Below are 15,019 nucleotides of genomic sequence, written 5' to 3' on the forward strand. Positions count from 1 at the left end.
GCATGTTAGTTGAATGTTGAAGTTTTATTTTCTTATTACAGTTTATAAAACTAGCTTAGAACCAAGTCTGGTAAAATCTTAGTGTAATTACTGGGCAAAATGCCTGACCTCCTAAGTGAAATCCCAAATTTGGAGCTATGCATTTACGTTCCGTGTGTACTGCATGGGGAGAGTGGTATGATGATCCCCTCCAAACCCCATTTTGTGGTCCAAGCTGACACTGTTTCAAGGTGTAGGACAGTTCGCCTTGGGAGTGCTCTTCTGGCCTGGCAGAGGGGTGCAGCAAGTACCTTTGAACAGCAACTTCTTACACCTCCCAGAAAAGAGTAACCTGAGCCTAACGTGTTGATGTTTAGATAGCGAGTTAAAGCTACGTCAGGGAAATTTAACATTTATTTGAATTTTCAGTGCTTAATTGCAAAGCTTCATCAGTGTGTCTGTACATACAGTGTATCCATGTTCTCCTGAGCTGAGATTACTGCTACTGTCAATGGCTAATTTGGACTATTAAAAAATTTGCTTCTTTAGATGCCAGCTGTCAGATCCTTGCCACCTTGTCTTGTTTCTGCACGTTTTTCACAGCACATTTAACTTAGCGTAGCTTCATCTGTGCACAGAATGATCTTTGTGTAAGGAACCTTACTAAATTCACTGTTTATGCTTTGTGACTTTTTCTTTTAAATAATCCTAAACTGATGAAAACTCCCTTTTTGTAACACGGGGTGCTTATTGAAAAAAAAAAGCGTAATTTTTATACTGAGCAAAGAATGGTCTCGTGCTTAAGTAACTAAGCATTACTGTTTTGTAACTCTGTTATTTTTATGTTAGAATATAGAAAGTCCTCCTGGTGCTCTGCTTTCATGCTGCTAAGACTCCAAGTTCCTAGGTCAGCCTGCCTTGCAGTTAATTGCAAGTAAATGGACTGTTTTATCCAGCCTCCAGGCAAATTCAGCTGTTCATACATGATGCTTGTCACTGTGATGGCTTAACTGGCCTTATTTTTAAGTTGCTTATGAAGAGTTCAGAGTGGGTTGGGATTCAATGTGTTTGTGTTGCAGCACAGTACGCTGTGCTACAACTAAATCAGCAACGGCGCTGCATGCAGAGAGCAAATTGGCTCATTCAGAGTAGTGAATTTGGGAGGTAGAGCAAGAGAAGTTGGCAGAGAGTGCATGAATAAGGGAGGGAGCGTGACGTGTCAGATTTGATTTTTGAAGGAAATACCACTTCAGAAAAGGATTAAGGTACAAAAATGTTTATCAATAACAAACGACTGAAAGCCAGCATAAGCTGTACTTACACAGCCTCATCTGGAGTAGGCCATGTGTGTCAAAGCCCTGTATGTCACAGGGTGTAAAAAATGCATGTCCAGAAAGATAAAACAAAGGGGAGTGTTTGAGGGACTCTTCAGACCTTTTACCTTGGGATACTTTCTTTGTATGTATATCTAATTAAATGGAAAGATTTATTCCCGTATATTTTTTCTTTTCCACTTAATTAGATTAGTCCCTTGGATATCGTTATGCCTCTGTGGAAAGTATTATTTGTGTGTCATTTGAAACTTCATAAGTAAAATTTTAAAAATGTTTTGCTATTGCCAGAAAGGATTTGATGTGTTCAATGCACTAGACTTAATGGAAAACAAAACATTCCTGGAAAAACTCAAGTTTGGGATTGGAGATGGAAATTTGCAGTATTATTTGTACAACTGGAGGTGTCCTGGCATGGAATCTGAAAAGGTAAGGGACTCTTAAAAAAAAGTTTCTGAACTGTGTTAGGTATAATAATGCTTTCATCTATCCTGGCCAAAATGGGAGGAGTTTAAATTTTTTTCTTTATTTTATTTTTTAATAAAAATTTTTAAAAACCTAAAAAAAAAAATCTTTTATTTTTTTTAAAGAAAAAAAAATAAAGAAAAGATCCGTGATTCAGGTGCAGAAAACCAGAAAATAATGTTTAGATTTGTTGCTGTACTTGAACTAAAAAACTGCATTTTTCTTCTTCCTTTAGGTTGGTCTTGTATTACAATGAGGACACGTGTTTCTAGAACTCTGAGGTCGTCATTTGCGTTAATTTGATCTCCATAGCTCTTGGAATGATACTGTTCAAGAGGAGTAAAAGCACAACGTCAGTGATACTGAATAGTCCATTAAACCTGAGCAATGAAGAAATCCACATGTGACCAAATTTATGCATTTTCAGATAAATCAGAAGGTCCTTGAAACTCTTTTTATTGTCCATGAAAAGAATAAAAGCACATTCATTTAAGTTTCAAAGCTTAGCTTGCACCTTGATGAGAAGAAGGTATTTTTTTTCCACTCTGTAGAAAAGACTGTTTTGTACAAACTGAACTTCAGTGGTGGATTAGGGTACAAAAATATTTGCTATTATGTGGATGAACTGCTGCATTTCTATTTATTAAGTGGTGGTGTATGTTTGTCAGTGTAACAGAATGAAGGATACAAACTTGAGTATCTTTGCTATATTTACTTCACGTGGATATCATCATTTGGGGAAAAATCATGAAGTTATGATGCGTTTGTAGCTCTATGAAAGTCCTGGATGTTTTTTGTAACTGGAGCAGTATGACAATGTACTGGTTTAACTAGTGCATTTGTTTCTCCATAAGCAACGCTGCCAAATCAATAAAAATACAGATTTGTACTTTGATCTTCAATAGATCAGTGGATTGATTTAACAGTATCGCACTGTTCAGTGCAGGTGTTACCTATGTTGCCGGAATGTTAATACATTACTGTACTTGATTTACAGTTGTGGCACAAAACCTTAGTTTTTCCTCAGTAGAGTACCATCAGCCTGTGTGTAAAACTAAGAATTTTAGTAGTGCTATCAGGATATTTATAGTTTGAATGTTTTCGATGCTTCTGCAAAATTGCACATATTCCTTTGTCTACTTTGATTTCCTATGAAGTCTGTAATTCTAATGAAAAAGTATCTTGTGTAAATACGTATTCATAAATTGTTCCTGGTAGTGTTTTTATCCTGACTTTGGAACAAGAACTTTTGCTGTGTATGTGGCTGGTAGGTGGAAGAGAAATGCTCTACCCTCAGTCCTTGGAAGCCTGTGCGCTGCGCTTCCTGAAATGTAAGAGGGCTGGTCGTCGTTGTTGGGCAAGCTGTTTTAATTCCCTCCCGAATGCTCGGCAACCAGAATGGCTTCTGAAGCACTTTATATGCGTTCCAGCGTAGCGCCGTAGTTAGGTATGATAGCAGATCTTTCACTTGGCGGGTGCTGCAGTAACGTGAGCGCCGCCAGAAGCTGCAGCAAGAAGCTGTCCTAGCTGAAAGTGCCAAATCGTGGTAGTGAAGCCTCTGTGCTGTAAGCATCTTTTGAATGTGACTTGAATATCTCATGAAATGCAAATGTCTAAGCTTTCCTTTTAAACATGCCTGTACCTAAAAACATCAATTTAGATAGAGATGAATTTGTCTGTTCTTCGTAACTGCTAGCCCTGCCCACCTCCTCGTAGCACTGGGGGTTTTCTTTCTCCCCCTTCTTTTCCTGTGTGTCAATTGTTTGTGGTTTGGTTTCTTGTTGAACAGTGAGAGGATTCTGCCCTAGAGACAGCGATAAATAGCTTGGCTTATTGCATTATAGCTCTGTGCTTTAAGCATCCGCCTTCCTTTCCACAAAGGAGGGGACTCAAGATGTTTGTCTGCCCTCCAGGCATGCTAGGGGCCTGGGGAAAACAAGGGCTTTAAAGGGGATCTTCCAGGCAGTCTGTGCAGATGGAGCTGTGAGGCCTGAGCAGAACTAAGTGCCTGAAAACGCAACCGATGGGATAGATACCTGAGGCAGCAACAGGGATTTAATCCCAGCTCCATCCAAGACTTGACCTCTCACCTCCCGGAAGGCGGGACGCGGCCCTGCCTGACAGGAATTCACCTGGGAGCACGCTGAGGCACGGAGGAGGCTGACACCAGGCCTTGGTGCTCGCTGCCTCCTCGCTCCCGAGGGCAGAGCCTCGGCAATCCTCACCCAGCCGCTAGTGCTGGGGGCGACTGCGTGGCTCTGCCCCGGGGCTGAGGGACGTGGTGCCCGGCAGCGGTCACAGCACAGCTCCCCCTGCTCTGGCCTTGGGTGCTAGGGGAATGACGGGCTCGTTTGCTCTGCCTTCCCTCAAAAATACAAGTGGAAGAAATGCTCGGCAGTGGTTTTTTCTTTTCTCTTTTCCAAAATCAAAAGCGGTTAGGCCACGGTGGGACCAAATGCACATGGGCAGAAGGCAGAACTGAGTTTTCTTGTTGCCCATATCTTAGGGTGAGTGCACGTGAAGCAAGGAGTGTGGCCATTCTTCACTTGGGCCATATTCTGGGGAAAAAAACAATGAGTTTGAGGCATGCAAATTTGTCCTTTTCTGACTAGCTGGATGTTAACTACAGGAAGGGGACAGAGTTGTGCTCCTGTTGAAGTGTTGCAGTGCTGTAGCTGACTAAAAAGTTACAGGGCCAGAGAGGATGAGGGATGAGGGCACATCTGAACCTAAGCTGGAGCAGCTCCTGGGCAGTCCTGTGCGCAGAACTGCTACCTAGTGGCTGTTTAATCCAAAACAGTCTCTTCTGTCCCCGATAAGTGCTTCAGCCTTTTGGCTGAACCTGCTCTTTTAACTCGAGTGCTTTGTGAGCCTTGGAGGTGTCCCACCTCCAAGTAACTGCCTGACCGCGTGGGTGCAGGCTGGAAGTTGTGGCCGCCCGCCCTCGCTTCCTGAGCAGGGCCTTAACTAAAGGGCACTGGCGTGGGTGCTGCTGTCAGCAGCTCTGACACAGGCTCTTGGGCTGTTTCACATGTTGAACGTGCACGTGCGGTAGGTTTTGAACAGCTACCAGGTAAGACCCTTCAAAAACTAATAGCTGGTTTCAAAATTGGCAAATCTGAAGGCATTTTGAAGGCTCACTCTACCACCTTTCCCACTACTCTTTTCAAACATCCTGTGTAATTTCTTTTCTTTGGTAACTTTGCAGAGGGGACACAAATCCCTTGGGAGAGCTACAGAGCTGGGCAGGCAGCAAGGTGCTTGAAAAGATGACTGCTGTGCTTTGTTCTTTACCAAAGCTAATCCTCGTGCTCTTCTTAAAGACTAAGAGCTAAATGTTACAACTAGCTAGCATGGGAATTAATTACACTAGGTTCTAGCATGCCTTCAAAATTGTATGCATCTAAAAAGCCAAAGCAGATGACCTCTGTGAAGGACTATGAAGCAAGGCAAAATAAAATCACCTCTTTCCTTGCCGCCCTTAGCGAGGGAGGGCAAATTTCTGGCATTGAATGCCTTTGTTTTGTTTAAACTTCAGGGAGCATGACAACTACAGAATCATGGCTACTGCCTCCCTTCATAGTCAGTATCGTGAGCTTAAGACACTTCTATCTAAATCCAAACTCCAGATGAGCTAGCTGATAGCACTGGGAGGCTAGACTTGCAAAGCTCTGAAAACCGCAACACATAAAACCCATCTTTGCGAAACAAGATGAAACAATTAAGCTATTTTGCTCTTTTACAATACCATAGAATTCACTTTTGCTTATAACATAGAGTGCCAAATAAACTCCTGCGCTGTCGATTTTGATTGCAGTTTGAATTGCAGTACTAGTTCCTTTCCTTCCTACAAAACAGCTGTCTCATTAGGAGACTGTTCATAGACCTCAGCAAAAGGAAACTCCAAACCTTTTAGTCTTGTGTAGCAACTACAGCTGTCATCTGCTACTTTACATACAACAGGCCATGGCTGAATTTCCTGGGGAATAACTTTAGACTCCATTTAGAAACTGAGTTTAGTTTACATTTTCTCACAGGATATGTGTGTTAATAGTTTACATACAGAAGTGTGTTGTTGTTTTTTTTCCAAATGCAGTAGTAATTTTGTTCTGTTCTATGTATGAAAATAACCTTTTTCCTTCAGCATATTGACCACCAGGTAGAGCTGGAACCCAAGCCTGCATACATGCTTGACCAAACCAAGATTCTTGTTCAGCAGAGGAAAGGATGAAAGTTCAAAAGGGAAGTCTGCCTGTGCTGTTACAGCTTTTTACTTGAAACAAGCATCGAACCAGCTTTAAGAGTTATACTGGCATGGACCTTTGTTTAAATAAACTTTCAATTTTGGTATCAATTTTTTTTGAGTAATTACACTTAATTTGAATCAGTTTTATCTGAGGCATGTTCATCTGTACAAAAATACAAAGCTTGCTTAATGCTTTACATTAATTCCAAAGCTGTGCTTATTACTCCAGGATATTCATTACCAATTTAACTTTGTGATCTCCAACTGCAAATTAAATATTTATCCCCAGACAGACTCATAAGTTTGAACAATATTCTTTATTAAAGCGGAGAGAACCTCGGGTGAATGCAACACAGATGAGTTTGTCGAATCACTTTAATTGGGAAGAACCGAACTGAAGTCATTCATGCTGAAAAGGTTTTTTTCTTTTTGCGAGGTGGTTTCTTGATCTTATTTGGATTTGGAACAACTTTCTTGATTTTCAAAGGCTGTAAAATCACATCCGAAAGATCGCGCTGATTGCTTTCTGTACGCTTCCGCTTCTGGCTTGTGTGCTCATCCTCCACTGTCTCCTCAAGCTGCTCAGGTTCATGAATTTCTGAAGAATCTGCATTTGCCGCGGATCCTTCAGCTCTATACTGAAACCATGGCACTTCCAAAGCTGGTATCTTTGGAATTATTGCTTCTATTACATCAGTAAATTTATCAGACTGCCTTTTAAAGCCCAGTGCTAAAACGGATGTTAAGCCAAGAAGTGGTGCTATCGTTTCACTGAGTCGGGGAACCTGGCCTGCTGGGGTGTCTCGACTTGCGCTCAGCTGGATAAGGTGCGATGTGATCATGGCAGGCTTTGCAGATTTGCATACCAGCAGAAGAAGCAGCTCATTTTTTTCCAATCCTTTTGTAACTTCATTAACTCCAATCGCAAGTTGTCTTCTGATACTTATGTCAGTCCATCCTGGTGCTTGTTGATTGCCTTCTGTTTCCTCTGCTGTAGGGAGCTCATTGTTGCTAGCATCACACTTTCTTTCCATCTGTTTTTTTGTACTGGAACGCTTTTTCTTCCTTGGAGCCTCTACCTTTTTAAGTCCAATTTGTTTAATGCTTTCTTCTAAAGTCTGTAATATAAAATGCATGTTATCTCCATCTATGGTTTTCCACTGAATATCAAAGGGGTTATCTAGACAAATTTTTACAGTGGTTTTCTTTGCTTTACGAAGTGATGCCGTCCCTTGCTGAATTACAGACATCCTGGGGTTCTTTTGTATTTTGCCACCCTACCTGTGAAGGGAAGAAAAAGGTAAACAGTGTTTAAATATCGTGCTGTTTGCTGGGGACTTCATTACCAGAGCCTTCTCTTGGGAATGCAGAAGAGAAACATCACATCTCAAAATGGTACTTCCAACTGGCACCTTCTTCACACTAGCTCAGTGCTAATCCTTAACAAATCTTCCACAAGGCACAGGTTGCACCTTTTTTTCTCTTTTTTTGTTTTAAAGAGCAGGCTGTAGAGCAAGGCAACACCAGTGACAAGAAACCCTTCTGAAGCTGAACCTGAATGAAAGCAGCTAGCTGTTCTGCAGATTAAGAACAGAAGTTGAAGGATCACTTCTCACTGTTGCACAGCTGCATTTTAGAGCTATTATGACATGAAAAAAAGCTGCAAAATCACGACATGAAACAAGCTCCACATTCTTGAATTAATTTAACATTTCATAAACTTTAATTTGCCTTTTCATTCTTTAATCTTACACCTGCATACCTGCATTTAGATCATACCTGCAATCATACCTGCATTTAGTGGGTATGATAAAAGGCTGCAGAGTGTTAATTATGCTTTTGATGAAGGGAGGCTAACCTCTGCAGGCCTCCAGGAAGTTCAAAAGGGGTCTTTCACTTTTGTGTCACCTAGACCACGTCTTTTTGTGAAAAATCAAACTGGTGCAAAGAATGGATAGTTGTTCTCGCTCTGATCTACCTAGTTGAGATCATGAGTCAAGACATGACAGCGTGTCTGCCTGCAGGCCCTGTTCACTCCTTAAGTCCCCAAACTCACGCTTGGGTTATTACGCCATCCTCTTGCCAAGCTACGAGGCCTTTATAGTTATACAGCCCAGCTTACACAGGAGGAGCAACTCAGGAGAAACAAAACACGACTGTATCCTTAGGTATCCTCCTTACCCCAGCAGAAATGTGTGGTGTGAGTGCCGACCTTGAGGTATTTACAAAATGCCATCTTGTCACTCACATCAATTCTCTATGTACTGGTAATAAGCTAAAACAAATAAAGGATCTTACACGTTTTGTAGCTGTGGCAGAGAGAAGAGGAAACTCTTATCATAGTAAAGTAAAAAGTAAAATAAAAATCGGTATTTTTGCTTTTAAAGCCTTTCAGTGATGACCGATGGCCTACAGGGGGTATCAAGTAAAGGCAGTATGGGAAGGAAAAAACATGGCAGATTTCACAGCCGAAAGACTGCCTTTTTCTGCTGCAAAACTGCATTTTTCCTTTCAAAATGGACGCTACCGAGGACAAGGAGCGCACAGGGACGGGAATTCAAGCGCCAAGAGGGAACCCAGCGCCCTCCACGCGGTGCCAGCCTCGGGGCCCCTCGCTTCCTGCAGGGGGGGCCGGGCAAAGCGGGGCCTTCCTCCACCTACCTCCGGCCGAAAAAAAAAAACCACCCCACGTCTCCACACCGCCGCTCCGCGATCGCTCAGCGACAGCCTTCCTCCAGCTCCTGCGGTGACGAGAAAAGCAGGGGAGCAAACGCCGCTCGCTGCGCCAGCAACGCGAGGCGGCCGAGAGCGGGGCCGCCCTCCCCGCAGCCTTGGGGCCGTGCCCGAGCCCCACAGCCCCAAAACCCCGTCTCGGTTCCAGTCCTGGTCCCGGTCCCGGTTCCAGCCCGCACCTTCCGGCCCCACACGGCCCCAGCACGGCGGCAGCCCCCGGCCCGGCTCGTCCCGCCCCGGGGTGGGCGGTGGGGCCGGCAGCGAGAGGCGGCGCCACGGGGCGGTGGCGCAGTGCTGCCCTCAGCGGGCTCCGGGGGGGTTTGGGGCCGGTGTTTGGGGTGGTATTGCTGCTGCTTGAACGTGTTTTGCAAGGTGTTTTTATCGGGTAGCGATAGACGGGCTCTGTCGTGTGCGAGCTGATGAAATCGTGGCGAATTAGTGAGGATTTCGTGGTGGCTTCACCGCAGCTCTCACTGCTAGTGCATGAAGCATCACGTGCACGCACGATGTTCTAACGCTGGTGAGGAGATGAGGCGTAAGGACAAAGCTGAAGGCTCCCCGCAGTGCCATGAACCATTAACGGGTGTCCCAGAAGCTCCTTCTGTCCCCATGTGTCCCAGCACGCCGCTCCCCTCGCTAAATGGCAGCCTCTGTGCCTCGCCGTGGTGGAGGACGGAGGCCAGGGACTTGTTTTCCCTTGTGTTTTTATCTCCTCTTACTGAGATTTAATACTTTTGTTTTCTCTGCAAGCCTCGGTTTAATTTAATCCAGGCTTGATTTGAGAGGAAACACCCCTTTTACGTGAGTTTACGGAAGCTGGTGGATTAAAAAAGCTGAAGTGTATGGTATTGTGATTAAAGCCATGCCCGAGGAATGATGAGTACAAAGGTACAGAGGGATGAACATAAAGAATTAGTGAATTGATGTAATAGGTAAGTGGGGCTAGATTTTTTCCTTTACTAGGTACAACTGGAGGTTAGTTAATTTAATGTTTGTTGTTCCTTCTGTATTTAGCAGAACAAAGAAAACCCAGTTTCTGTGGGATGCGGCCCCACTGTGGTGGGCACCAGGTCCCCACAGGGCCGGTCACCAGGTCGGGCTGCGGAGGAGAGGATGCTAACAGTGATGGTGCTGGTGCGATTCAGATCAGGCTCGCATTCATTCACCCCGAGGAAATCCCTTTTTCAAACAAGTGCCTTGGAAACCCTGCTGCAGCTCTGCTCTCGGGCTGGCGGCCTGACCCTCCGGGGTACAGATGCGAGCTCAGCCTTCCCAAGGAGACGAGCGTGGGCACCCTCGTGGGCTCAGCACGCAGCAAATCGAGCCAATATCCCTTCACCAGCCCTGATGGCAGGCCAGCTCTCCCAGCACGGCCCCCAGATGAGGCCACTCGGTGCCCAGCCCCATCACGTGCGGACCCTGCCGCCCCGCAGGGCGCTTCGGCAGAGCTGGGAGGCAGAAGCTCCGCGTCCCCGCAGGAGAAGGAGCGAGGCTGGTCCCTGGGCATCCCCACAGCACCATGACTCTCCAGGTAAGCAATTCTGCATCCCGGCCAGACAGAAGAGGAGCAAGAGGGATGCACCGTCCGTCCGTGCAATGCCTTGTCAGAGACAGACGTGTTTCTTCACCGTAAGGATTGCTGCTGCAAAATCAAGGTTACCTTGCAGCACGTAAGCCTCTGACGGTTAAACAGTGCATTGCTTTTTGCAAGTGGAGGTTGAGACACAGGCAGCTGATTTTGAACTGTTCCTGGCTCGTGTAATTTTGCGGAGGTAGGAGACACAAATGCTCTTAGTGTGTGCGAATTGTTTTCTTTGTGTGCACATCTGACTTTGCTGGGACTGGCTTGTGCACTGAGAGGTAGGTATGTTATTTAATTTTTAGGTGCTAGCTACTTACTTACTCAGAGCTATAGAAGAAAAAGGGAAACTTCTAACACTGAATCAGTGGTTTGTGTGCGTTTGGGAAACACGAATAACATTTAAGAGAGCACGCATTTTTTTCAGGTGTGTACATCTTTGGAGTGGTACATTTTGAGATGCATTTTGGTAGGAAAGCTTCTTCCTTCTGCTTTCACTCTGACTGCATTTAAATTGTTCCCGAGGAAATTATTTTAATTGCTGGCTTTTATCATTGTACTAAAGCATGAATACTTTCCTTGTCTTGCCCATGCGCTGATGGATTAGGCTGTAATTTCTTATTAGGCTTTCTGTTATCCCTTTCACTTTAAGATTTGCAAGCCCTTTTCATCCTGCTCTCATTATAATGTCCATCTCAGCTTGGTTTGTGTGTGTGTGTGTGGCAAAGAGTGAGCAACACAACGCTCTGACCTAGATGCAGGGAGTGTATTGTCAGTAGCTCAGCAATTTTCTCCTGAGCTGCAGTTATGTGGAATGGCACAGAGGTTTCATTGTGTTGCTTTACAGCTAAGAAGTAGAATCCTGCTTAAATGGCTAAGAGCTGCCAAATCCCAAACATAACGCCACCTTTGTGTAGTGATCATTGAAATTGTAGTTTGTTTTCTTCTGCCTTGAATTCACTCTATGAAATAAATATATTTAAAGAGATCTCTAAGTTTTGCAATCTGCTAAAATATTCTGCTGAAAATAAATTAATTTTTTTCTTTGCACAAAGGAAGTCTGTGATAGTAGTCAGATAAGTCATGCGTTTAGCTTTAATGCATGTGTGTATGTTTACGTCTGCATATATATATAAGTATATACAGACTTCTGCTTTTAATTTGAGGAATTAAAGGGGAATTTTATCATTGTACAATTAAAGGAAATTACAGGCTCTTTCTAAGTATGTTGTATAAGCAAGCAAATCCTAAGCAAAATCTGTGAGTCTGTGCACAATGATTGGATTGAGGGAGATGAAGAAAAAAACATTAAAATTTCATTTCTGTGCATTTCTTGCTGCTTAAGGTATGCATTTGCATATTTTTGAAACAGTAGCTTGTGATATTTCATATAGATCCAGTTAGAATAAAAGTATATAAAGGTAAGCTTATTAACTTTATTATTTTTTTCAGTTATCTTTTGTCTGTACAAGTCTAGTGTGCTTGTAGTTCATTCTTGTGAAGTTTAGATCAGAAAATGATTCAAGGCATTTGGAAGGTTTCCACTGATGTGAGTAGTCCTTATCTCTGTCCTGACAAGGACTCGTGCACAGCAGTGCTGACAATATGAAGATGCAGATAAAACTTATTTCATCTTCAATTAATTACGGCAGCTCAGTTGTGTTTTAATATTGATACCACTTCTTCATCTCAGTGCTAAGGGAGTGTGAATGCTGCTTTTGTTTGTACGTGCGTGGATAATATGAGGAGATGTCTGTGATGGTGTGAGAGTCACTGATACGTGTAGTAAAGTACATCACATCTACTGGTGTCGGGATGAAGAATGAAACACTTGTTTTAGTACAGAATGGAACAGAATAGTTCAGCTAGAAGAGACTACAAAGAACATTGAGTCCAACTGCCCGACCACTTCAGGGTGAAAAGTCAAAGTGTATTTGGGAGGGCGTTGTCCAAATGTCTCTTGACTGCTGACAGGCACAGGGCATCAACCACTTCGCTGGGAAGCCTCTTCCAGTGTTCGACCACCCTCATGGTGAAGGAATTTTTCCTTTTATCTAGTCTGAACCTCCCCTGGCACTGCTTTGTGCCATTCCCTCGTGTTTAATAAACTTTTATCTAGAAAAGCAATCTTAAAGGTGGTGGGCCATCAAATATGTTTTCCTAAGGAAACGTAGGTCCCTTTTATGCATCCATACTGACAGTGTGAGGGAAATGCTTTGTTCCTGGGCATGTCAGAGGTGCACAGTTCCAGTCTCTTCCTTAGTTCAGTGACACATAGGTTTCAGTAATGATTTTGTTTTCCCTTGCTGAGCCCATCTCCATAATACATGCCTATTGAAAGTGTTTCTGTCAGTCATATGCAGACGCGTGTTTGTCCACTGTTAGACTACAGACCCATTTTTCTTTGGTGAAAAATTAAGAACGGGCTTAACATCAGACCTTGCTGAGGCACTTCTGGTGGCAGTAGGAAATCCCAGTGCAGTGACACTACAAAAGGAGAACAAGAAGAAAAGTATTGCAAAAGAAGAAAAATAAAGTTTGCAAGAAGAAAGTGTTAATATTACAAATACTAGGAATTCCTCATAGGGAGATCTTTATTATATTGCTTACAAAAGGCACATGTGAATTATGGACTATGATTAACAACTAAAGCAATGTTCCCTTCTTTTCTTTTATGACCAAAGATCAGTTTCTTTTGATCCTCTAGGGTAAGCAAATGTTTGAATGATGTATGACTCAGAATGGTTTTGTTTGCACTGAAGCTGGAAACTATCAAAGCTGTCATTTCTGGAGAAAGAATCGATTTCTCTAATGAAATTTGAGAGTAGTATCTTCTTGTTGTATGGATTTTTCTTCCATGGCATCAAGAACAAGTAGATGTAGAAGATAAGAGAATTTTCCTGTTGACCTAACGACTTATCTGAGGGCAAGTACCACTGCAGCTGGTGCTGTAGGCTTTCTCAAGTGCAATGAAATTCCAATGTCAAAGTCAATGTCATGAAAAATGTTCATTCTTATTCAATTACATTCATAAAACGTTTTTACATTTAACAATTTCCTTTTAATGTCAGCAATCTAAAGGAGTTTTAGAACAGAAATTAACTTGCACTTTGTGTCAACTACTAACACTGTTTCTCATGACCTATATATTGAGATATTTCACCACCATGAAGACAGCAAAACCATCCGTTCGTTCATGAATGTACATATCTGAAGTTCTTCCTGATAAGGACTGAATCCACATCCATATGAATGCCACTGTTGCCAATTTAAAACATTAAGCCAAACTGAAATTATTTTGTTTAGCTAAATATTTGTTGTTCACACCTGCCAGAAGGTAACAACTCTTGCTCCATTGCAAAATAAGCAATAGCTTATTACTTTAAGGCAATTTCAAAATGTTGTCTGGCAGTGAGGAGACAGTTTCAAACTATGGACTGCCACCATATACAGGTTAGCAGAAAACTCTCAGTGTTAATACATTTATTAAAAGGTTACTACATACTGTGAAGGCGTAGGGCTTCCTGCATGCTCTTGTATACCTCTTAACCCTCATACAATCCCAAGAAGTGTTTGCTATAAAGTGTCCTCTCCTCCTAAGTTTCTTTCCTGTGGTTGGGATCTCTCCCATTAATGAATAAAAGATGATCAGGGAAAGAATAGAATAAATCCTTAGTTTTAGTTAGTTGGTAACAACTAGATGCTTTAATGATGCTTGACGTGCTGTTGGGGAAATGTTTTCCTTATTATTCTGTATAAATCATTACATTGCTACTTTTAAACAGGACCCTCCATAGACTCGCCAAGATGTGCTTGCTTATACCAGGTAGCCTAGTTGAAAGGTGCCACCAATGGGATTTCTACTTCATCAGGCTTCAAAGGGGAACGGTCATTAAAGTATCAATCAAGCCCCAGAGCCCTAGTCAAGAGTTTCAAGAGTTTCTACAGACAAATCTGTGTGTGTACAAATGGAGCTTCTTTTGTGTCTTGAGTAGTTTCTCCCACATGCAGCTGCTGTCATCTGCCTGTACTCACCTTTTTGCCTTGTTCTGTAGCTGTTGTTATGACATCTGGGAGTCCCAATACAACTGGAACTGAGATAATTGTTACTGTCCTTGATCGACGAGAATCAAGGGTCCTTGCTGCCATATGGTGGTCAGGATGACGCTGTCATCTGCTTCTCTGCCACAGGAGTGAGACGATGTAAAGATCAAATGAGTGTAGATGCAGTTAAATGCTGTTGAAGCAAATAATGAAAAGCAAACTACCCTTCTGGGGTCCAGCCACCTTTTAGCCATTGCATTCTGACTCATTGTAGAAACCTATAAAGCACCAGGCCTGATGGTGTTTCCTACTGGATTCTTGCATTTGCCTCGCTGATTTTGAGCAGATTTTCTTTGCCTTTTCACTTTCTTCCTAAACTGACAAGTTGTAGAAAAGTTGTTCTTCACTGGACCTTGTTGCGTGCAGTCATTCAAAGCAGGAAAAAACCTGTGGAAGCTTTGGCTTTGTGAGTTTAGTCCATTAGTCCAACTTAATGGATGGAACTCAATGGTCTTACATTAAAGGACGTGTAAGAACAATTTATCTTCCCATTTGTTCTTAGGGAATTGATCACTGGAGCAATACTTCACACAGAATCACGGAATTTCTAGGTTGGAAGAGACCTCAAGATCATTGAGTCCA

At 42.9% G+C, this 15,019-nt stretch overlaps 2 protein-coding genes across 5 annotated transcripts in view; one reads left to right on the top strand and one right to left on the bottom strand.

Moving 5' to 3' along the window:
* NMT2 (N-myristoyltransferase 2) overlaps positions 1-6,302 on the top strand; it is a 31,269-nt gene extending 24,967 nt beyond the window's left edge. The window contains exons 11-12 of the mRNA XM_082753960.1: positions 1,602-1,739; positions 2,011-6,302. Coding sequence (XP_082610086.1) covers positions 1,602-1,739; positions 2,011-2,031 — 159 coding nt within the window. The 3' untranslated portion in view covers positions 2,032-6,302. The remainder of the gene's footprint in view (positions 1-1,601; positions 1,740-2,010) is intronic.
* Positions 6,303-6,328: 26 nt separating this feature from the next.
* On the bottom strand, positions 6,329-8,990 carry RPP38 (ribonuclease P/MRP subunit p38). 4 transcript variants are annotated; one of them, XM_082753962.1, is made up of 3 exons: positions 8,934-8,984; positions 8,679-8,762; positions 6,329-7,298 (listed from the first exon to the last, which is right to left on the bottom strand). In XM_082753962.1, the coding sequence occupies exon 3, from the start codon at positions 7,269-7,271 to the stop codon at positions 6,426-6,428; it is 846 nt and encodes a 281-aa protein (XP_082610088.1). In that variant the 5' UTR covers positions 7,272-7,298; positions 8,679-8,762; positions 8,934-8,984; the 3' UTR covers positions 6,329-6,425. The 4 variants fall into 4 exon arrangements, with proteins under 4 accessions (XP_082610088.1, XP_082610089.1, XP_082610087.1 ...); XM_082753963.1 differs by lacking the exon at positions 8,679-8,762 and having other exon boundaries at positions 6,329-7,302; positions 8,934-8,990; XM_082753961.1 differs by having other exon boundaries at positions 8,679-8,980.
* Positions 8,991-15,019: the final 6,029 nt, after the last annotated feature.

The sequence above is a fragment of the Aythya marila genome (assembly GCF_965140915.1).
Source record: "Aythya marila genome assembly, chromosome: 2".
Classification (NCBI taxonomy): Eukaryota; Metazoa; Chordata; class Aves; order Anseriformes; family Anatidae; genus Aythya; species Aythya marila.

Excerpts from the sequence above, each read along its gene's own strand:
- RPP38 (XM_082753963.1), bottom strand. The coding sequence starts at position 7,271 with ATGTCTGTAATTCAGCAAGGGACGGCATCACTTCGTAAAGCAAAGAAA.